Raw genomic sequence first — 24,415 nt, 5'->3', positions numbered from 1 at the left:
AGCCTGGAAGCTTTTTTTTTTTCTTGCCCTTTTTTTTTTTTTTTTCACAAAGGGAACTAGGTTTCCCAGTCTGTCTGAGACTCCAAGCGTGTTGCAGTTCCCCCCAGCTGTGGCACGCTCTGCTCTCCTCCAGGGTTGAGCACAATTACTGGGCAGCACCGTGGGCTGGCAATAAATCCAATTCATCCCCCTTTTCTCATTACAGACTCCTAACCCTCCAGCATGTGCTCTTTCTTCAGAAAAAACCTTTCTTCTTGGAGGTCGTACGTTTTTTCTTCATGTTGGGTACAATAATTTTAAGAGAGGTTTTTGGCCTCTTTTCTATTGCAATCCTATTAACTATGTTAAAAGGGACGTTTATTCAGCGTTTTGGGATAACAGTTTTATGTGATTGTGTGATGGGGAATTAAGGAAGGTCCTTATTTAGCTCCTCTGTGCTCTCATTTATGTATGAGAAAGACAGAAAACTACTTTAAACTCAGATAAAAATTAGCATTTTGGATGATAAAAGCTATCACACATGAATGGGTTGCTACTTAAAATCAATGAAATAAATTAGACTCCCTTTTTAGGAGCATCTGGCACCCTTAGAACCTAGTTCATATGATGATATCTCTGTTTATTAAAAAGAATTATGTAACAATATGGTTGATTTATTTCAAGATGATTGGCTTAGCATTCTTAATTGGACTATGCAGTATACCAAGCAAAAAAAATAATTTAATTAGCTCATTCATTTGTGGTGACTGGAAGCACTGCGCATCATGCTCGGCTTCTTTAAAGGTGTGCAGCCATTTGATCCTGCAAAGAACCAAACCTTTTCAACTTCCACAGAAACCATCTTCGCACCTACAGGGCCATGAGCACCAAGGTGATGATCAGGCATAGAGGACCAGTCAAAGCCCACGGAAACCAGCAAGAAGTTTCCTTTGAATCCACTTGATGACTCCTTGCAGGCAAAGGAATCTTCCTGGAGAAACAGCAAGACAAAAATGTGCCTTGAAGAATAAAGCTCGTGTTCCCCCACTGTGGTTTCTTTTCCCTTGAGCTCAAACTCCCACCTTCCAGCTCCCAAATACTACTAACATACCAGAAGATTAGCATGCTGTAATCCAAGTTTTATATTCATCCTGCTGCAAAGTTTTATGTCCTCTATTTTCAGGAGGACTACTTATACATGAAAAACATGCTCTTGCAACACCATCTAACTGCTTTACAAGGTCACCATCTCTCAGCTGAGACAGAACATAGCAGTAGTAGTAGTGGTAGTAGTAGTAGTAGTAGTAGTGAACCTCATAGTAACACAAAAGCAACCGAGGTATTTATTGAAATATGTTCAATTACTTAATATCCAAATAGTATTTTCAGAATAGCATTTGACAGCAGTTCAAATAACTTTCAAGACGTCTCCGCTTTATTTCAGTTCCAGCTGCAGCTTGTTGTGTCAGCCAAGAGACTGCTGTCTCGGGGGCAAATTCCACTTAAGAGGAGTTAATCAAATCAGCATAAGTTGTTTCTATACTCTGGTTTTACACCATTTAAATAAAATCAGAGGTTTGGATGTTGATTTCTCTTGTGTTCTTAACTTAAGGTATTTTGAGTCCCAGATGATTTCTTTTTCCATTTCTATAATTGAATGCCAAACTCCCCACTTGTCTCCCACCCCCCAAAGCACACAGAAAACAAGACAAAAAACTAAATTAAAATCAGAGTAAGGATCTGACTTAAAACATAAAAGAAGAAATAGGGCTGAAATTCCATACTTATCGCACCCTGTTGTACCTAGATACTGCCGCACATCTGGTATGTGAGATAATGCACTGTTTAGAGACAGTGTTAGGAACGCAGAAAATTGGAAATGAGTTTCAAGTCTTAACGCTACATTTCTTCACTACTGGGAGCAAGTGAGGCCCTGTTTTTCACTCTTTTTGTAGGTTGTGTGATTTGATTCCCTCTGTTTGTTTGCTCTGTAAATAATGTAGACATGAAGGAAATCAGAAAAGGAATGGTTCTCTAAGAAGTATTTTGTGTAGCACAGCTGACAAGGTTGTTTTATAAATTCCCAGACTGTATACCAAGGTAGAACTGTAGTATTAGCCACAGCAAAAAATAAGAGATGCTATATTCAGAACGCTGGTCCTTCGAGAGGTTGAAGTCATGGGTGGAGCATTAAAAAACACATGTATCTTGTTCATTCATTTATCACGTAATATATATAAATATTGAAACCCAAAGGCAGTGGTTAGCCATTCCTGACCTGCAACAGAGCATAGTCTCTCAGGACTACCTGGTGTTATAACTCACTTTTGTCACAATCACACATATCAGTTATTTGCATGTAGCCTGTAGCTATCAGACAGGAGAATTTAAATCTGCAGCCAACATGGTTTGCAGTTGCTTGTTATTGAAACTTGTGGATGGCTGCATGGGGCTGACTTGTGGTAGGGAATCTTTTCTTCCTACAGTCATGCAAAATGCAACATATTTATTACAAAGAATGACCCAGATGTATAGTACATTTAGCTTTGGACTTACCATGTAGGAAATCAGGTACATCTTTCAATGTAGAACATCAGACTTTATCTAACCTTTCAGTACTAACATTCTTCCAAATGCAATGCTTTCTCTTGGCTCTGTGCGTGCATGCCTGACCGCCCGTTCTCCGATAGCGGGGAAGGAGAGGGTTTCCAGGACAAGCCAGGACACAGAAGAGAAGACTGGCTGTCTTTAATGCAAAGTAATTAGGGACGTGCTCCCAACGTACAGCACCCGGCAGGATGGTACCACGGACAAATACAATGACCAGGGAAGCAGGAGCAGCGCTCGCACCTTAAGAATAGAGGGACAGTGGTAGCAGCATCACAGTCTGGCTACGGGGCCAGGCAAGCAGCATCCCAAACCAAAGAGAGGAGCAATGCAGCAGTGTAGCGACCTCTCTTCCTCCCTCCAATCTGTGCTACGTTTATCCTTTGTAATGACCATGAAGGCAAAGGGAGAAGAAGCAGCTAAGTGAAGCATGCTGTTGGCACCCTTGAGAAGACCTCTCTTCCCAAGTACTGAGCAGCAATGAAGTGCACATCAGAATTGTTTAAACATTTTGATCCATATTCAACTACCCAGATTTTTTGCTGAAAGCCAGCAGAGCCCTAAGCAACATCTAACATGAGCCACATACATCTTATCTACATTAATAAGGTGTTGCCCTTTGCTGACTGGAAGGAGATCTGCCAAGATTTTCTTTTCTGGAACACGATTTGGAAACATCAGCTCTCTGTTCGGTGAAGTAATGTATTCAGGCTTCCTGTTCTCTGAGTGTAAGTGATAATCCTTGTTTCTCACTGCGAGCCCAGCCGTCCTGCTCTCCTCTGCGCCTGGCTTGTGGACAGAAGGAGCTGCTGCACCTCAAACAGGAGCTGGAAGGTTCCCTGCTTCAACCCCAGCCAAGAAGAACAGGGAAACCAGATTTATTTACAGATTTCTGAACTAAAATCTGTAGCACACTACCATGCACATACTCTGTCTAATTTGATGGTCATGCCTGGTCCCAATTAAGTTTAATGGCAGGTGGTGCAGGCACATGGGGAACTGGCATGGGGCTGTGGTCCTCACATCCTTATCCCTGCAGCATCGTGAGCAGGTGGGGCAAACCAAGAAGCCCTTCCTGAAACGGTTCATCAGGAGCAACTGGCACTTTCATACAGATCAGAAGTTGTAATGTTATTTGATGTAACACAGTTTATTGGCCTGATCGTAGAGACTCAGAGATTTATAAAATCGCAGTTTTATTACCGATTCAGTCATGCACATACATATTTATAGACTTCAGCAAATCTTTGTAATTGATCACGTAGGGCAGCACATTCAATTTTAATACAAGGGATTTCTTCCTGTCCCTGTAGAACCACCTTTTGTATCCACAGGAGGCAGTTTAAAACATTTACAGCAGAGTTGCTTTTTTGTCTGTCATATGCTTATTACCAACTTTGGTCTAGGCAGCAGTTACATTTGGATTTATTTCCTTCTTTGATCTCCACAATCTGTATGAAAACCTGCATTAGAAACAAGAAGGAATGCATGACTTTTTAAGAAGCCTGGCTTCACTTACGTATCACCAGTTCTTGTACCTTCTGCTTATCAGCTTACTTCTCATATCTCTTGCTTTAAAAACCTGTTCTTCCTAACCCTGATTTCTTCGGGGTTCGAGATTACTCATGGCACTTGTTAACATTCAGTCCCAAACTCACTTATAAATTGTGGTTAGTTTATTATACAGACTCAGAATTTGGCTTTTTAATGAAAAAAAAAAAAATTATACTAAACCTTTTCAGACAGTGCATGAATTAAGCAGTGACCTGTAAGTCTTCCTTGCAATTATGGATCCTTCTGAATGGTTTGTTCTCCTTTTTAAAAAGTAGGGAAAACTGATTACTGCAGAATGGCTGTTTTCAGAGTAGATTTTAAATTGGCAAAATCCATTTTGGAAGCAAATTCATTATCTGCCAAGGAGGTCAAGACAGTGGGGAACGAAAAAAAGAAGAATCCCCAAAGAAATTTTAATACCAAGGTGCAAAAGGAACACTTTGGTTTTGTTACCATGCATAGTCAAGTCCAGGAGCAGGGAAGAGAGTCAAAGGGGCTGTTAGAGGAATGTGGGTAACGTAGACATCACCTAAACTTCTGGGGAAAAGAAAGTCTGCTGTGAGTGAAGACAAACAAGTTAACAGAGCTGAGATTTCTCACTGAATGCTTGTCTAAACTGACCTCATATTCAGACTTTTCAAGGTTTTGCAGTCAAAGGTTTGGGATCCTTTGGCTATTACAGCACTTCTCCACTGATATTTGCATTTCACTTTGCACTATTCATGCTAACACAGGGAGGGCTTGTTAAGGTTCTGCTTTTATACAGCTTTTCCTCCAAAACACCTTTAGTATGCATCTGAAGAGAACGCTTCCTACTGTCTTGTTTCTAGGACTGTACATTTTCTAGGGTTATGTTTTAGACATATGCCTTGAAAGCAATGTGCTAGAGTCCTATTTCCCCCACCCCCAGTCCTCCCGCAGGTGATTTGTCTGCCTTTAATGTTTGTTCCACCAACTGCAAGCACCCTGCTAGTACAGTTCTTTTATATAACCTGAAAATGTTATTCTTTATATGCCAATTGAAATACATCAAATAAATCATGGGATGAGACCAAGTTAATACTTGTGGTTATGTGCGCAGTAATTCACAGTAAAAGAAAGATTGAAAGATGTAAAGATGTGTTGAACGCATTCCCTTTTTGTTTGATACAGATACAGCATATGTGGAGCAAATAGGTTTGAAATTATATTTTTATATGCAAATGACAGCAATTTGTATTAACTCCTATTGTGCTAGAATGTAGCGTTTTCATCTGATGTAAGCCTTTCTTTCTGAAAGGTCTTAGATATTAAATATCTCCGTAAATTACTGAAAGGGAACAAGCCAGGCACATGTGACACTCTTCTAGTTGAACTAGATATTGAACTCACCGCTTCTCCTTTTTTAAACCAAATCATGGATTTATTATATCAGGACAGATGACTAACTAACTTCTGATTAAGCCCTGTTAAAACTTACATGGTGACTGGATTTCAGATTCAGACCTTGTAATTTTTAAAGGTTCTCAAACATATCAATAATTTCATTTTATAATTAACATTTCATGTACCTAGCACTGGTCTCGAATGGGACCAATTGCAGTTTGTTTGTCTGTTTTAAAAATGACTCAAAACAACCTGGTTTTTATACTGATAAATAGCTAAAAAAAAAAAAAATGCTAAGGAAAATGTTTCTATTTTAGAAAGCTTTTAATTTAGCAAAGATGTGACCAACTAATCTCAAACTGTTCTCCAAATCCTCAAAGTGCAAACAAGTTCAGGCTGAAAGGAATTCTGGTTTCCCTCTCCTTGAGGACAGAAAACATGGCTGAATAAATTAAAAGGGATCAAAATTGGGTTTCTATAGGACCTTACAGTATGATGTCACTGTTACTATACCATTATACAGCACACAATGGCTGCAGGCATGGCTGGCTGCTGCTAGGCAAAGGCTAATATTGTTTCACCTTAAAACTTAATAATAAGGCAGCTCAGTCAGTGATTCTTCCTTCTTTAAAAGAGTAATTCATTTAAGAAAGCAGCATGCATGCATGTGTGTAGGCAGCAATAAAATATCTCAAAGTGCCCCAGTGTGCTACCTCATGCTAAGTGGTTTGAAAAGGAAAAAGATTTTAATTTAATTTAGAAAACTGCCATGGTCTTCCATGCATACTGCGGGGAGGAGCAAAGCTGTGCGGCAGCACGTGCTCCCCTGGCAGGCACCGGGCACGCAGCTCCCAGCACAGCCCCAGCTTCCACCCGGCTGCCTGGTGAGGAGGAAGAGGGACTTCAGCCCTGCCTTCATCCCAAATCCCTGCCAGGTGTCACCTAACCCCCAACATGTCACACTTCTTGCAGAGCGCTAGCTCACTTTTTTCCTCTATATCAGCAGCAATCCAGTGTATTCCTGTAATTCCCACGTGTTTCTATCGCAAAGCTTTTAAGCAGAAATATTTTTCTTAGGGACATGCCAAGAATGTACCGAGCAGCTCCCACAGTTTGCGCTGGCTTGGGGCTGACTGTCCCCCTCCCCGGGCGCTAACAGTGCACGTGGGAAGTAGGAATTCCTGGAAGGAACGTCATGCTTGAAGTAAACAACAAAATGTGTTTTTCTGGAAGAAAGCTTTGAACGTGAGATTACCAGCCAACACCCTCAAATCCCTGCCCAGCTGATGGACTCTTGGATACATCCACACACGTTCTTCTTGGAGGAGGAATCACCAAGAGTCACCGAATAGCCCCAGTTAACAGGTTCTTCAGCAGAGGGCTGCTGCCCAGGGACGTGGGCTGACCACAGCTCTCCCAAGGTATCAGCACACAGAAAGCGCTTGTGGCAGCTCTTTCACACTGGGAGCTCTGCCTGCTGATCTCTGTGGTGTCCCTAAACTGTGCTTAAACCGTGGTGTGAGCGTGATGCTCAGCCAGGGAGGTGGCAGCTCCGCGTGGGTATCACCTCCCACCAGCTTGGCACCGCACGGCATCGCTGCCCGTCCTACCACCCCTCCCGCAGCACCCCACCTAAACCAGGAGCCGTACCAGGAAAATATCTGCATTTTTCTATTTTTTGAACTGAGCGTTTCCTCTCTGCCCCAGCAGAGAGTTACGCACGCTCTGACAAGGTGCACTTCACAGTGAAAGCGGAGATAAAGTTCAGAAACTTGAAATTTGTTTTGGCTCGCTCTCCCCTCGCTCCAGTTGTCTCCCATTAAAGGCAGCAGAGTCTGCAAGCACCCGGTACCTCCCAGGAATGGGCTCTTTATCTCCATCCCATCAGTGACAGGTTGTTAGGAAACGCAGCCTGCAGTGAAGCAATGTAAAATTCTTACGCCTTATTTAAATAATGGTGTTCATTGCCTATTAAAATGTAACTTCTTGCTTTAAAATAGGATTAATTAAAATGTACAAGAATGCAATTCAGTTACATTTTATGCTTCAGCCCAGCGCATACTTTTCATAACTCCCAGAAGTAATATTCAGGGCAGCACGGCATTCTCAGTTCTGCCATTAAAACCACAAATGACTATAAAACCTGTTCTTTTCAAAACTTGGCTCAAGTATCACCATTGTTAGATTTTTTCATAACATTACTGTTTTGCAAGATAATTGTATCAGTGATCTAACTTTTGACAGTATCCAAAGTGGCTGAAAATAGTTTGCTGCAGCACCTTTGTCTTTTAAAGGCCATTTGGGGCTTGTTATTTTAATCCTCGTGCAGCCTGATTTATCACTTCAAACATCTGTCAGCTGTGCTTTGTCTTGAAATTGATAGTGATAGTGTTACTGATTTTTCAACAGCAGCTGTTAGAGGTTCATTAGTTAGACTCTCAAAGGGAGTAGATAACTGTAATATTTTTCTTTGTTAATCATCTCTTACGCTTTGTGATAATACAGAGCTTGAAATCTGCTAGAAATGCACAGCTTCTCTGTTTCTAACTTGTCAGAAGCATCCTTTTATGCATTTAATCTGGCTCGATTATTAAAACTCTTCTTCATAATGCAGTAAAAAATTGAATAATGGCACGTGAGTAGGAAGATAGAAAAATCAGCCTTTGCTGTGTCGTACTTAGCGGGGAGGGAGGTCACGCAGGGTCTCAGAGCTGGTATCCAAATATGAATCAGCTCTGAAGAGGAGATTAAGGGCTGTTCCATAATTGATTTTTAATTTAAAATTTACAAGGCACACAAAACCTCGATGACAACTTCAGTAAGATCAGGTTCATTTCTAATGGATACAGCAGTTTTCTGTTAATGTGCTTTCCCTACCACATAAAATAGTCTCGGTGGTTAACTGTGATTCTTAAAACATTCCCCCCAAAAAATCCTTGCCAGCCTGCCTCTAGCCAAGTGCGCAGTGACGCCTGCCAGGAATGCCAAGGGACCCAAGCAACTGTGAACTCTCCTGGCATGAGACCGTATCAGCGTGTCCTGGTTTCAGCCGGGATAGAGTTAATTTTCTTCCCAGTGGCTGGCACAGGCTGTGTTTGGGTTTGGGATGGGGATAACACCACGCTGGGTTGTAGCTGTTGCTGAGCGGTGCTCACCCTGAGTCAAGGACTTTCAGTGTCCCACCTCTGCCAGCCAGGAGGGGCACGAGAAGCCGGGAGGGAGCGTGGCCAGGACAGCTGCCCCGACCCAGCCAGAGGGATGTTCCATCCCACAGACCGTCATGGCCAGGGTATGAACTGGGGGGGTTGGCTGGGGGCTGCCAGCTCGGGGACTGGCTGGGCATCGGTCAGCGGGCGGTGAGCAACTGCACTGTGCATCACTCCTCTTCCTTAGGTTTTATTTCTCTCTCTCTTTTTGTGGTCTCCCTTTTCCTTTTAGTATTATCATCATTAGTAGTAGTAGTAGTAGTAATAGTAGTATATTTTATTTAATTACAATTATTAAACTCTTCTTATCTCAATGACAGATTTTACCTTTTTCCCAGTTCTCCTCCTCATCTCACCAAGGGGTGTGCGAGCATGGCACTTAGACGCCGGCTGGGGTTAAGCCACGACAGAGTGCTACCGCTGGTTCAAGCGGCAGTGCTCACCAACAGATAATTACAGCTTGAAATTAGTATTTTAATGAACTGATCTTAGCAAACGTAAAGCGAAATCTCCCAGGCATTAAAGAAATAAGCAGAAGGGAAAATTATTAACTGTAAAGTTCAACAGACGGATGGTCAGCAGGTGCTGTCTTGGCGAAGGAGTTGAGTTTTCATGTTTCAATTTGCAGTAAAAGGAGGCTTGCTCAGATTTTGGTCATGCAAGATGCTACTGTTCTTAGGGACGTGGTTGAGTGGTGGACTTCGTAGCGTAAGGTTTATCGTTGGACTCGGTGATCTCAAAGGTCTTTTCCAACCTAAATGATTCTATGATTCTATGAGCAGCGTCTGCAAGTGGGATGGCGAGATTTAAAACATCTGGGACATCTCACAAGCTTTCCAGGAGAACAGGAATGTCTTCTAAAAATAACTAAATGCCAGCTCTTCATCCCAAAAGCACCATTTTCAGTCTCATAAGACAATACATGTCCATAGCACCAGTGAAGCTTAGTGCAAAATAGATACCAAGGGTGCAGCTTAAATGTCAAGGAAATGTAGCCATTGACTCAAAAACCACCTGAAAATCAGTTCCTTTATATGTGTTGTCAGAACATGAATTGCGTTTTCTTCTTAAAGATGGACAATTACCTTGATCTCATTTGCATCGGGCACCATGGTCATACCAGGTCTAGGGAGAGGGTTGTGTGTAGAGCAGAAACAAAAACCTAGAGGTACCTGCTTGAAGACCCCTGCCAAAAGCAACGTCCCTCACACCACAGCCTTGACACGCGCTCGGACAGCCAGAAGACACAAGCCATTGCCAAACAGGAACCCACAGGCTCAGCTCAGGTTTCATCTTACCCCTTCCAGTTACAGGGCTTAGAAACTGTTCTTGAAATAAACGCACATTGATTTTTGAAGTCAGAGTTTCAGCTTTTAGCCATCTGTCTGCAGAAGTCCTTCAGAAGTCCCCCCTATCGAGATTATTCCATTAGTATGGCATAGACTCAATGACCTTTTTATTGTACTTGCTGAAGGACAGTTGATCTCTAACACGGTTCAAGACACGGTTAGCCAGTTAGATAGGTCACTGCCCCACTCCACGACAGCATTTCCTTGCCTGTCCTGTTATGCACCAAAAAATATTCTCTAAAATTTAATACATTTTCATATATATATATATATAAACCTAAGCATTTTATATCTATCATAACTTAATTAGGTATTTTTGTACAACAGTTTTTTTCAGATCATTCACGGAATGGCTTACATATATGTTACTTCTCCACCCTTCAAGAGGAGCTGGATGCCTCACATACAGCAAAGAGAAAAACTACTTGATAATATCAGACAAGTTTATAAGAGTTGTTCCTCTACAAACATACAAATAAGATACCTATTTTTCATCTGGAAGATCTCTTTTTTAAATTTAGGGGGGAAAAAAACAAACAGGTAGAAAGAAGTGAAGTCTTCCAGAATAGAACTGGTGTACATTTTTTGGCAAGAAGCATTTCTCAGAACAAATTTTCTGTTCTCTCAGCAAAAAGGTAGATCAATTCAATGCATGGATATAATTTAAAAACTATCTATGCTCTAAGCAATTTATCCAATTGAGGTGAGAGAGAACACTTCAGATAAGCTAAAACTACTTGTCGGGTTTGTGGGAAAGATGGCACATGCTTTCCACAAATATATTTTTCAAAAAGGAAATCTTTGCAGGCTTTATTTTAAATTTTCACTCTTTTCTTGTCTGCTTCTTCTTCCTCCCAATTTTTTTCTTTACTAAAGTGCTGCTTTAGTAAAATACTTTTTCGCTTTCTCACACAAATTGGAGAATTTTAAAGTGCTTTTTCCCCCTGTAAAATATTCTACTGAGTTTGAAGTATCTTTTGTTGAAAAATATGCAATGAAATCATCTCCTGAATTGGAACTTCTCCCAACATACCCTGCATTTTAGATTCATATTTTTGTCTGTGGGTTATTTGGATGTTATCATCTCATACTCTCATTAAAGATTTCTACCTGTCACCTTGCCTAGCCTTTAGGTATGTACAGATGTAGATAGAGATCTTCCTCTCTCAGATCTTTTGAGGAAAAATGGCAAAGCACCTTTCAGCGGTGTGCCGTGAACCACACTTCATTAGCTTCCTGCGCACCTGCCGTGAGAGCAGAAGAGGAATTTGCCATGTTATAGGATGGAAAAATAGTGCTGAGTCGCATATTGGCTTTCATGTTTCCAATTTGTGTTTTCTGACTTGCCTTCTGTGACAGTCTGAAACTCCTGAAAGGTGAAAGGCTAAAACATCAGTGAAAGCTTCAACCTTACCCTTATTGTCACTTCTTTTTCAGGTATTTTAAGTGTGTACTTGTGTTTAGCAGGATTAGTTGACTTTCAGACAATGATATGTCAGAAAGTATTAATATTCACAATTAATATATTGATAAATAGTTTTAGTCTGCCATTCCTCATTTTCTTTCTGTCATTTTCCACTTGCACCGCTTGGGTGCTTTCCCGGTGATGCTGAAGCACGATGGCTTTGGAGGAAGCCCCATCACCAGTCACTGATGGCAGGATGTAGCGGTACAGCAACGATCACTCCCCTTCTAGTACAGCATCCCTCTGCAGGGGGGGAATTTCTTTGTGGGATACATTTACAAGCAGAAAATTTAATGGGCTGTAAGGTTCGATCATGAAGGCTTTTTTTGTCTGCTGAAGCAGCTTGTCATTTTCGTTTCAACTACAGGAGACAGGACAAAATTGTTAAAGCAATTCAATTATATTAGCTATTGAACAGGGGATTTCTGTCCACCTTTCCTGAGTGAAAGAAAGTAGCAACAGCTGTTTGATCCTTTAAAACTTTACAAATTGCAGCCTCCCTCACATGATAGAGGGATTTTGAGAAGTCGGGGTACACTGCCACCGTCCAGCTAGAGATCAGCAGTGCTTCTGACAACACACTCCCTGCTCTGCAGTTCCCCCCATAAAGGATATCTTTGCTGCGATCAGCAGGCAGAACCCCATAGCCTTTCTTGAGGATCCATTTTAAAATGAGACAGAAATCAAGGAGGTGAACTCTGAGTTTCCAATATAATTTTATCTTTGCACCAGAGTATTTCAAAGTGTCTGTCATTACCCACAGGAGAGAGAAAGCCAGGCACAACAACGAGCTGTATTTATTTATTTACAGTTTAGCAAGGGAGAGGTTGTACAACTGTAGGAAAGTGTTTCGGGTGCCTGGAGAGCAAGGGCACTCTCCATTACAAGGTTCAGCCGCTCTTCCAAATACTCAAATCCCACTGTCCCCATTAGCATGGGTAAATGGTGACGGCAATTTCTGTGTAGCCTCTTCATTTACATGGAGAAATAATTAATTCCCAGCTTTTGACAAATGCATAATGAAACTGGGGCTGTTCAACTAATCAAGCTAATGGGCAGGACCTTCAGTAATATTCAGGTCCTGCTTTTGCCCATGTGCTGCTCGCACCTCTCCTTTCTTCCAGGCTGCAAACTGCAAGCGCTGCTTCAGAGCCATGTAGGACACAAAGACTCTGCTCTCAACCTCCAGCTGAGATGTCTAGATGTCTTTTGTCATTTCTTTCATTTCTTGAAGTTTGGCAAAAGTAAATCCCTGTTCCCTCCCACCAGCTTAGTGCCACATGGAAGGCTCACAGACCCCTCACGGGTCAGCCTGGGCTGCCACGCAGGTGGCATCACCAGGAGCATCCTCGGCAGCCTGCAGCCCCCTGGGCTGGCTGGGAGTTGGCCACCCACCGGGAAGGGGACAGTCACCCTGAGCACCTCAGGGTCCTTCATCAACTGCACCATAACCACGGCAGAAGAATTCAGCTCAGGAAGTAAAGCAAACAGCCAAATATGTTTTAGCAGCACCTTCATCTCAAATATCTCAAGTCATTGTTCCACTTTCTTCACAACTGAAATAAAATACAGAAGTCGTATTTCTTTGGAGCTCGTTATTTTCCCAGTATGAGAGCCACCTACCCTGCTGTCAGGCCTTCAGGTATTCACAGACACTTTTTACCTTACAAAAACAATTTCTCATAAGTAGCTTATATCAACTCCTCTGTATTTATCTTATTTAAAATACACCTTCTGAGAAAAGCCACAAACTCCAAACCGTGGCAGGATGTTGCACGCTGCCTAAAAGCAGAGCACACCCCATTTTCACCTGCTGCAGCTACTGCCATCTAATTCACCCTGGCACGAGGGGGCTGGGGGCTGCAGCTGACTGCAAGGTCAGGGGGAGCCAGAATCAATGCAAGTGCCAGGACCTGTCTGGAAATGAAACTCTTTTTGATTCAGTGCAAAGCAATGCCTTGTTTCTTGGGGCAGGCTGACCTGCACCATTTTGTTTCCTCAAGGGAAATCCAAAAGCTTGGGAGAAGGGATCAAACCCCAAGAGTTTCCAAGCAAAAACCTGAGCTTGTGTTTGGGCAGCTGAAGATCGAGGCATCCTTAAGGATTTTTGTGTGTGGTACCCCAAGTTGTTAATTCACAGCTTTCATTCCCAGGAAAAGCTGCAGTGCTAAATGAAAGTTAATCCACCTTACAATTATGAAAGCAAACGGGCTTATCCTGAAAAATAAGGCTGTGACTAGATGGAACAAACACGGCTCTTTTATACAGTCCTGCTGAAAGAAGATGTTGCTTAATTCCTGAATTCCTTGAAGCATTCCTGACAGCGATCACATCTGCTGCCATAAAACCCATCATGGCCTCTGCCTTTGGGAAAAACGTATTTAATAATCAGTAAAGTTCAAGCTCAGCTTGTTGTGATGAATTATTAGAACCTGTCATCATTTTCTGGGAAAAAAAAAAAAAAAGGCTATAATGGAACACAATTTTATGTTTTTCCATTTAATTGATGATGGGCTGAGTTTTTATTAATCTTTCTGAGCTCCAGTGTAAGATGCTGAAAAAGCTAATATGAGATCATTGTATCCGGTTAATGTGTGTGCTTTGCAAAATTGGTAAGGGCTGTCAAGGCATAAATTATTTAAAATTTGATAAATGTGTTGAAATCGTTGAATTTTCAAACAGACAAAGCAGAGCTATTTCTCTTGCCGCCCCTGCCCCCCCCCCCCCCCTTCAGACTGAGGTTTTTGTGCAGCTGCTCAATGATGCTGCGTTATCCGTGCAGCACACAGCTTGTAAGGAGCTGAAATTAGCACAAGGAAGCCAGAGAAGTATCCTGGGCTGCTGCAGCGGTGACACAAACATAAACCCATGAGATACAGCCTGAGGGATAGAAGTAGCAGAAAGCGGGACCACTGGAAGCCTCCCCCAGTATGAGTTTTTCACTGGTGAAACTGGGGGCTGGAGGAGGTTACTGGGTACTACCTCGCTCCTGCCACCCCTTCCGCCCCACTGGTGGGATAAAAGGCTCACAGCAGCACCAGGGAGTGGCTACATGGTGCTTCAGAGCTGTTTATCCCACCAGACCTATTTATTTCAGCTAATTGCCGAGAGTTTTTAAATGATTCCTGGCAGGGGTGAAGCTATAGAAATGATTGCTGGTGATTGATGAATAACCTGGATAAAATTCTCAAAGCATCAAAACAATTAACTCCTGCACAGGTACACCTGCTTTTATTTACTGCCTTGCCCACAGAGAAAGGCACGGGAGCAACTTCCAGATGAACCCAAATTTATTTGGGCAATTAGAGAAAATATCACATTTAGTGACACCGGTGTCTCATCAAGGCAGGCTCATTTCTCAAAAATACTTCACAGGGAACGTTATTTAAGCTTATTCTGTCCTACCACGGTCAGGATCACCCATGGAAGAGAAAGGTTTTGAAGGGCCATCAGCATCTTTCAGAGGAGCGTGCAGGAAGAACCAATGGTTTGAAGTTTAAAACTCCATAAATATAAACGCCAGTATCCTTGGTTTGAGCTGTGCTTGTGGTTAACGTAGCAAAAGGAAACAACAAGGCACGTCATGGATCCCGTACTTCTCAACAGGTCCAGGATTATGCTTTTTACTGGAAAATATCTACAGCCGAATGGAAACTTTAGGGTAACGGGGTGACATTTTACAGCCTCTGCAATATGCAAAAAGATTAGGTGATTTCTTCTGTTTGGAAATTGATGGTTTGGAGGGAATGGGAAAATGCAGGTGCAGCAGAGAAGAACTACAGCAATAGCCATCCATTTAAATGTATACACTAACTTCCCTAAGCTAGTATTTTTCAAATACCATGCTAGCAATATTTTCCACTATAGAGAAGCATTATAGTGAAATAGAAAGATGCTGAGGAAGTAATTTTTTTCCAGCATGTGCTGCATTCTTTTAATACAGATTTTTTTATTGCCCGGAAATTGCTAACCAACATGAATAAACAGCTGAACAAAGAGCATCGGCCCATCCTTGCTAATAGCAAAAAGCTGTCATCAAGGAAAGGGCCTTTGCAAGGTACAGAGAAAAATGAAGCGTTGGAGTTCAATTCTCTTATGTTGCAGACAGCTTTATTCAAAATACAAAAAGAAAAAAAAATCAAATCTGCACGTGCACAAAAAAGGTTTTACATTAAAAAAGCACAAATATTATTCACATTTCTGAACAATGCACCCTCATTCCTGCTCCTGCGCTGGGCACTGAGCAGAACCAGGTGGTTCTTTGTTAGGTACCATTTCACTGAACATTTGCAAAACACAACAAATGTACTACCCGGAGCCTGTAAAGTCCCCTTCCCTGCAACCGACTGAGCTGGCAATGCTGTCAGCCTCTGGATCCCATTCCTATAATGAAGTCAGTGAAACAAGACAGCGGTAGGATGAAGCAGAGTCAAGAATTAAGGCTGCACAAGACGAGCATCCTACAGTCTGCAAACCATTTCAAAGAGGAGGAGGAAAAAATTGCTCAGGTTGAGCGTAGGATACAACTTTCAACAGTGGCTAGTGATTGCTGTCGAAGCCATAAACAGGAATATTACAACTTTATAATTCAACATATTAATGATTTCATGTTCCCATATTATGAAAGTTGTTTCGTCACCACGCAAATAGTTCACATCACTGTAGCTCCGGGACATTTCATTATCTTGTGAGTACACCTCGTTCGGTATAACACATAGATAATTAAAAGTAGTAGTTTAGCATGATGCAACTCTGCAGTTCCACCATCGTGGTTTTGAAATAGTTGTGCCCTAATACCTTATCAATGCAATCAGCCCACCCAGTTCCAGCGTGCGTTTGTTTCCCACCCTTCAGCCATCCCGAACGTTATACCTACATATTTCTTCTTTTTATATCAGAGCCTTCTGAAAAAAGCAGTTCAGAATGCAATGCTCTGCTATCTCATTTGGAGTGAAAGCCCCCTGAAGAGACATACGTTGAGTATTACCAGTAACACATGACTCAATGCCCTCTAGATCTCTTCATAAAAGGAGAGGGGAGAAAAGCCAAAGAGCCATTGCACGGATTTCAATAAACATTGCAAAAGAAAAGTAGCCCAGAAGGACAATTGTGTGTGTGTGCGCTCCTGTGCCCTTGCCAGAGGACAGGCAGAGCTGGGTGCAGACACAAGAAAAGTCAGAACCCCCTGTGAACCAGCTTGATTTCTATGGATTTCTCCTTAAAATTTCCAGTCGCCATTTGCCCCAGGCTCAGTGGCTAACAGCAGTACTGACTATAGGTGCCCACGGTTTTGAACGGTCCTTGGCATTTCCAGCAGCACAGCATTTAGCCATGCAAACACAGAGAAAAGTTTCTGCTATTTCAGCACTGCCAGGCCCCCGGTCCCAGCTAGGATCTAGAAACGCAGCAGCAAAGCCTCTTTTTTTTGTGATTCTGAAGGCCTCAGGTCAGTTTTGGGGTGAAGGATGGGTGAATGTGTGCATCAGTTCTTGTTTCATCTGAACAGAGTGACTTCTCCGCAGCAGGGGAGCTGTATGTCTGGCAGTGGCGATGGCCAGCTGTTCCTAGCATCACCCAGCTGATTTTGAGCTTGCGAGCAGGCTCAGAAGTGGCTGAAGAACCATGCATAAACATGACATTGCTTCACCAGGAGCTTTCCATCACAGCGGAAACGATGCTTCCCCCAGCATCGTTATGACAGCGCTATTTGTGCTGGTACAGATAAACATCTGTCACTGTTTCCATTAGATTCTCCTATTTTTCTGGGTTCATAGCTCAGCCATAAAAAATGCAGCGTGGAGGCAGGGAGCTGACGTGCAAGGTCTCGGGCTGAGACTGATCACTGCTGTCTTTTTTCCCCCTCTTTCTAATCTGAAAAAGAAACTAACGTATTTCTGCAGAGACACACCTGACCACTACATTCCCATCCAGCTGCCGATTGATTTAGCGATAGCCGTGGCTGCCTTTCAACATTTGAGGTGTGCCCGTTGCCGTGGTGGCCGCCTTTCAACATTGGATCTTAATTACCACATTAGGGTTAATGAGGAAGAAGATGCGGTGAGTGGGTTTGGGTTCGCGTTTGGAGCCTATCGCTGGAAGATAAAGGCTTTAGAGTTTCTGATCTTTGCCAGATGAGGAAACGAAAAATCAAAAACTACAGAAGTAACAATTGAATATTGTAGAAACTAAGTACTGCTAGGGCATGAAAGACGCCTTTGGGAGCAGTAGCAGAGGGAAAAGCAAGCCCAGCGCTGCAGTTTCCCTAGTGAGACAAGCAGCACAGAATCCCACCCCATGAATTCAGTGTCAGTGCCTGGTGTTTCAGCTGCTTTAGGCAAACTCCCTCCCCGTAGCCTGGCTGCGGTTGCCTCCTGGGTAGTCAACACATCATCCTGCATGGCAGTAATGCTGGGAGCCGACCACCCGGGTCCTGGCACCGCAAGCTCGATGGTGAAGCGGGAGCAGCGTTTTGCCAGGAGGAAGAGGCAGCAGCTGGTTTTTGCTGGGTGGGAGGGCAGCACAGCACCGCTCGTTATTCTTTCCACTTTAAGCACCATTCTGTTCACACATTTTATAAGAATAATTGCAGCTGGAAAAGTTTTTCTTTGTACATTAGGGTGATAGCATAAGACAGTCCTGAACAGAACAAAGCCTAAAAACACGTTCTCTAAAACTTACATTCAAGCTTTAAAGGACCTAACAAGAAAAAGTTAGATGATCATTTCTAGTCTGTTGAAACAGGGATCCTGCTTCTGACCTTGCGCATACACTCAAGTTCTGCATTTTCAACGGGACATCTCTGAGCATACAGTTAGAATGCACATGGGCTTCTCCACATTAAATTGGAAATTGCTACTTACTGAGACCTGCGCGTTTGATTCTGAAACTAACACCATTCTGTCACTACCAGAAGTAGTTACTTGCTTTCTGATTACAGCCAATTTTGCATTAGACTTAGCTCAGCCTAGCCATGTTTCTGAAAAATGAGATGGGCTGCACAGCTGGGATCACTCAGCACTTCTTGAAGGCTGGGCCTTCTAGGAAGGCAGTTTAGCTACTGAAACCAACACACCAAAAATATGGTCATTTTCATCATCCATCTCAAACTAACAGCACAAATGGGTGTGCCAAGTGTGGAAAAAAAGGAAAAGACAACACCCGAAAAGGCAAATGTGTAATAAACATTTTGGTGCACAATTACACCACCAGAAGCAGCTAGGTAAGACAGGGTTTTCAAGCCTAAACCAGTTGGGAGGTTAAGTGGGGCAAAAAAACAAAGGGGAATGGAAAATTCTGCTACTCTATTTCACTCCGTCTTTTAGCAGTGGTGCCACTTTGCTCTTCAGGTTTTCCAGCTTACTTCAGCATGTTTTCATCTAACACACCCGTGAGCAAAGGGTGCCCGTCTGCCCTCGCACATCACAGCCCCTGACCAGAGGTCTACCCATTTGTCCCAGTGGATGGCTTCCACTGAGCTTTTTGCATTCTCTACAAGCCATTTTGAGTAAAGTCCTTGAGCTTTCGTGGGGCAGCAATTACGCACTAGAGTAGTCCACATGACTGGACTGGTTCAGACCCTATTGGTGTGAGAATAAATATTAATGGCTCCTTTTGTATCTTGACTGTTTTATTTTCACACTTTATACAACTCTTTCCTTCTGTTTTGAAACAGGTATTTTGTGACGCTAATCAAGTCGTACAAGCCACAGACGTGCTGGATTGGGAAGACAAGGATGCTGCAGAGACACTGGTTGACAACGTGGTCCATTCCAGGATCATCAATCCTTTACGCCTGTTTGTTAAGCCATCTCCAGTACTGAAACACGGCCAAGTGTCCTACTCAGACAGCATAGAAAACTTTTGGGATTGGTTGTCCAACATCACGGAGGTTCAGGAATCTCTCGCACGAACTAAACGTAGACCTATAGTAAAAACTGGGAAATTCAAGAAAATGTTTGGATGGGGCGACTTCCACTCTAACATCAAAACTGTTAAGCTGAACCTCCTGATCACAGGGAAAATCGTTGATCACGGCAACGGGACCTTCAGTGTTTATTTCCGACATAACTCCACAGGTCTGGGCAATGTTTCTGTAAGCCTGGTGCCACCTTCCAAGGTGGTTGAGTTTGAATCATCCCCACAGTCAACACTGGAGACCAAGGAATCCAAGTCCTTCAATTGCCGAATCGAGTACGAAAAAACAGACCGCGCTAAAAAAACTGCCTTGTGCAATTTTGACCCTTCAAAGATCTGCTATCAAGAGCAGACCCAAAGCCATGTCTCCTGGTTGTGTTCCAAACCATTTAAAGTCATCTGCATTTACATTGCTTTTTACAGTGTAGACTACAAACTGGTGCAAAAGGTCTGTCCTGATTATAATTACCATAGTGAGACTCCATACTTGTCCTCTGGCTGATATGATCGTGGGTAATGGTAGAGATACAGCATCAGTCACAAAAATAAGCATTTCCATTAACCTTTTGGAGAAGAATATGTTTTCCTATCAGGTTAAAAAGTCTTTAAAAACTGTAGCTGTGTTTGTGCTGTATCGTAAATAATCAAACTATTTCTGTAATGATCATTTTCATTTGAGACCATTGCATTTTAGCACTCTTGTCATCAATAAGGGAACTACTAGGCAGATGCATAACAAAAATCAAACAAAATTATGTCTGTAATGAACATCAATCTTGAAAATCAGGGTTTTTTTACACTAGACTCAATGGCAGAGAGGTTGTCTTACTTGAATTCGGCAGCACTTAGCAGGATCCTATTTCTTACTGGGAACTTTAGATGACAATCTAAAGAACAAATGATGAAGTGGAATCCCAGGTGCTTATATACGAAATCCAAATAAAACAGCTCTTCCACTAGTTTCCTAAAAAATGTTAGACACACAGGGCTCAAGGAATCAAGTCCAAACACGAAGAGAAAGTGCTATATCTAGGACAGAAATAAAAAAAGGAATCTGCATTTTTGACTTGTAGTAGTTGTACGTATTCATTGAAGTGAGGAGTGAGTAGTTCTTCCTTCAGACTTCTTACCCGTGGATATGCAATGATGTAATTAGACATTGATGAGCTTTAGTTCATTAGCCCCACCAGGTGAGCAGGTTTGGTGTACGTTTCTTCCTTCTGTGGTCACCACTGGTTTTGATTTTTCTCAAATGTTTACGTATACACTGGTACTAGTTTTACAGTGATAGAGAATATATATACCTTGGAAAAAAGATAATCTCTGTTTAAGTCTGAGAATTTTAGCACGGTCTAGCTTCAGCAAAAGCAAGTAATTATTTTGCTATCTAGCCCTCTTAGCACTGTATTGCAGCAAGAAAAACACGTGCCAGCATAAGGATGCTACCTGAACAACAGGCTTTCTGCTTAACGGCACCCGGTTGTCCTCCTCAGTACTGCATTGCACACCTTAAGTCAAAACAGAAGCAATGATAAAGAGAACAAAAATCTACAAATCTGTGCAGCTTCGCCTCATAAAGCAGATTTCAACAACTACTATCAATATTAAAATATTCAGCCAGCCTCTCCCCTAGGCACAGAATAGGAACCCTCCACCACCCTTACTTGTAACAACAGAGGGTCCAGCTGGGGTTTGGCTTCGAGAGGACAGATGCCGCTCCCACCACAGCCCACGGTGGTTAGCTCCAGCACCGCCGCTTCAAGCATCAACGCCCCACGCTTTCGTTGGGTATTGATTCTGCTGCTGCTGCCGCCCATTTGCTGTCACAGTCCTTTGTGACAGTTTGATGTCGCAGGTCCCATGGGAGAAGCTGGCTGAGGAAGTGCTTTATATTGCCTCCAATCAAACTTACGTGCAGGGTCCAGGAAGTTACAGCTTAAGCAAAGTACTATTAAAATACTCTGTTCCAGGGGTGTGCACCCAGACAAATGACCATGATTGCTCAGAAGGACTCACTCATGAGATTAATTCTGATTTCCTTGGTGAAGAGTCATACAAAAAAATTACTCTTGTTAAAAATATACAAGTAACTGGCTAATTTGTTTTTCTTTTTAGGTGACAAATTCTAATGTGTGGTTTAGTTTGATCAATAATCTAAATATTTTCCCTCATCTTATTTTACACAGAGTCTCTCCTGGTCTAAATGATGTTTTTTAGTTTGTCTATTACTGTTGATTCCTACAAGATGGTCTACTTTGTATTCTGTATAGCGTGTCCTCGTTCTGGCTGTATATAAGCTTGGATTTATTGCTATGAGTTCAGTGGTTGGTGCTTTTGTAACTTAGCTGTAAGCCATGATTTTATTGCCATGTATTTTTACTCAGCACTGTAGGCAATTAAAAGAAAACCCTACATGCTATTTATTGTAGAGTATGTGGAAATCATGTATGTATATACACTTAAATATGTGTACATATACAGAATATATGTGTACATGTATTTGTATGTAAATAAAGAGAGTTTGCTAAATCTGGCACTTGCTTGTAGCATATTGGTTGGTTTTTTTAAATGTTGTCTATATAAAGACACAAAGTAAAACGAAGGCACTGCAACACACCACTGAACGTTTTTCCTCAGCTGGAATTTGTTTTTTCTAGGAGATATTTAAGCACGCACCATGTTGAGGTGTGCTACAAGCCCAGGCAGGACAGGTTCAAGGGAGTTTCACGATATCTGAGAAATGAAGTACATGTTTTGAGAATCATAAACTGTTTAATAATTACGCAAGGTGCATTTAAAGTAAAGAGGTTACTCCAAATTAGAAAACGTTTCCAAGCAGGAAGATGCTGGGAGACGCGCAGCCTGCTGCCGATCCTGCCTTCGCTCAGTTCCTCAGCACAACAGGCGCCAGGCCCAGCCAGGGCCCAGGCTGAGGTTTCCAGACCTCAGGAAGACAAACCAGGGCCTTGAGCTACCAAACGTTGCTCTGGAAACACTCGGAGCCTGGGCCACCTGGGGATTCAGATGGAAAAGCTGTTATGAATCAAGGGACAAGTATTTCAACAGGTTTAGCACCTGAGCTTCTTGGACACTGCGAAGACATGCATCCAGCCGGCAGCTTTTGGCTTAAAACAACACTCGGGCTCTTTGAGCGATGCTGGGGCTGGTGCCAGCACGCCATGGCTGCAGCGCTGGGTACGGGGAGCAGCGGAGGAACGGAGCCTGTGACGGCAGGAGGAGGAGAGGGTTAAGCCAGACCATACCCATCCTGCCCTGGACACAGCTCCAACTGGCAGAGCAGTGGGAAGAGCTGCCATCTCTCACCAGTAAGTCCCACCAAGGAGCTTCCCTGCCCCCAAACCTAACAATGGAGAAGCCGCCTGGCTCACTCCATGCCTGGCCGACATGGGACGGCTCAGCGAAAGCCCAAGGAGACTCAGCGGCTGCTTTAACACGGTCCGAGTGTTTTCCCAGGGGGAAGCTAACCCCCGGCACCAGCGTCTGACCAGCATTCCCATGCTTTGATGCCGGGGCGATGGGAGAAGCTCGCAGCACCCTCCTCCTGCCCACCCCCCGGAGCAGGAGGGACGCTCGGCACCCAAACCCACCATGCCACAGAACTTGCCGCTGCGCTTGTTCCAGTCACAATATGTTAAAAATTAGCTTGAAAGCATTATGCTGGGCTTTTCTCAGATCAGTTTTGAGAAAGTCACTGCAAAAAAAAAAAAAGTGTTTACAGTCTTAGCACAATCAAAAAACAGATTAATAAGTTATTTACACCTAGCAAGGTAAGCCAAATACAATTCAATGACCCAAAGTGACACACTTTGTTAGGTCAAATTTCACACTGGCCATGTAAAGAGAACTAAATTTGATATAATTTCACACAGAACAGGCCATATTTAAAAAAAAAAAAGTCCTGTGTAAAAGCTGACTATTTTTAGACAAATTTCAAATTTCCATGGTGTTTCCTCTCAGGACTCTTATTCAAAAGATTTTAAAATAAAAAATTTTGAAGATGAAATACTGTTTCTTGAAAGTGCCCCAAATGGGCAATAATGACTTATGACCACAGCACCTTAATCTAAAATAGACATACTTCAATCCAAATCTCAACATTATAGTTTCGTATGCATTTATATCAATGCAAATACGTTTTTAAGCTCCTTAAATACACTTGCCGTTGTTCTCCCCATCCCATGGATATACATATTAAAAAAATCCCAATAAAAAGCTAATCCATTATACAAATAAGCATCAGATTTTCTCCTCCAGACAGCACACTGTACGGTGCTGCGGGAACCAGCAGTCAGTATTTTTCTCTTGTCATCATTTCAACTTGAACAGGGAAGTAACTCCGTTTGGTTTTTTTCCTTTTCCTTTTCCCCTCAAGAATTTCATCCTTTGGATCCTCGGCCTTTCCATCTCATAGCGCTAGCCAGTGGTCAGATCCTGCCATGAGCTCCGCAGCCTCTCCATCATCATGGCGCTGGTGATATTGCACTGGGACCCGGGGCTCCCCGCCCGCCCGGCAATTCCCAAGCTCTTACATCAACCAGCCATGCTGTACTACGGCAGCGAGCAAGACCGAAAAAAGCCAAAAGCTGAGCATTGTTTGCTCTGAGCTCCCTGGGGGTGCTACATTTTCTTTTTAGGGGAAGTTTTCTAGGCAGTACTGGAAGAGCAAAGCCCTGCATAATCTTGTTGCAACCGGAAAAACTCTCATAGCAACTGGGCAAAGGTGTTCAATGCGAATCTGCATCCTGTGCTGCCTTTTTTTTTTTTTTAAAAAATGTAATTCAAGGACATTAGAATTTGCTATTTGTTTTATGCTCTGTTGACCAGCATAATCTGGGTAATGTTTTATTTATAGTATAATAATGATTTGTCATTACCACTGTCCCTATTCAAATATGCACAGTTGAAGAGATGGTAACAAGTCACAATATACTAAGTAGCTCAATAAAACACACATC

At 42.6% G+C, this 24,415-nt stretch overlaps 1 protein-coding gene across 1 annotated transcript in view; it reads left to right on the top strand.

Moving 5' to 3' along the window:
• The window catches only part of NXPH2 (neurexophilin 2), a 40,730-nt gene extending 18,755 nt beyond the window's left edge, over window positions 1–21,975 (top strand). Inside the window, exon 2 of the mRNA XM_055719116.1 lies at window positions 19,198–21,975. Within this exon, the coding sequence (XP_055575091.1) occupies window positions 19,198–19,941 (744 nt within the window). The 3' untranslated portion in view covers window positions 19,942–21,975. The remainder of the gene's footprint in view (window positions 1–19,197) is intronic.
• The last annotated feature ends 2,440 nt before the right edge of the window (window positions 21,976–24,415 follow it).

Source organism: Falco cherrug, chromosome 8, assembly GCF_023634085.1.
Source record: "Falco cherrug isolate bFalChe1 chromosome 8, bFalChe1.pri, whole genome shotgun sequence".
In the NCBI taxonomy this organism is placed as follows: Eukaryota; Metazoa; Chordata; class Aves; order Falconiformes; family Falconidae; genus Falco; species Falco cherrug.
The sequence above is the reverse complement of the archived record's forward strand: the minus strand, read 5'-3'. Positions and strand labels throughout refer to the sequence as shown.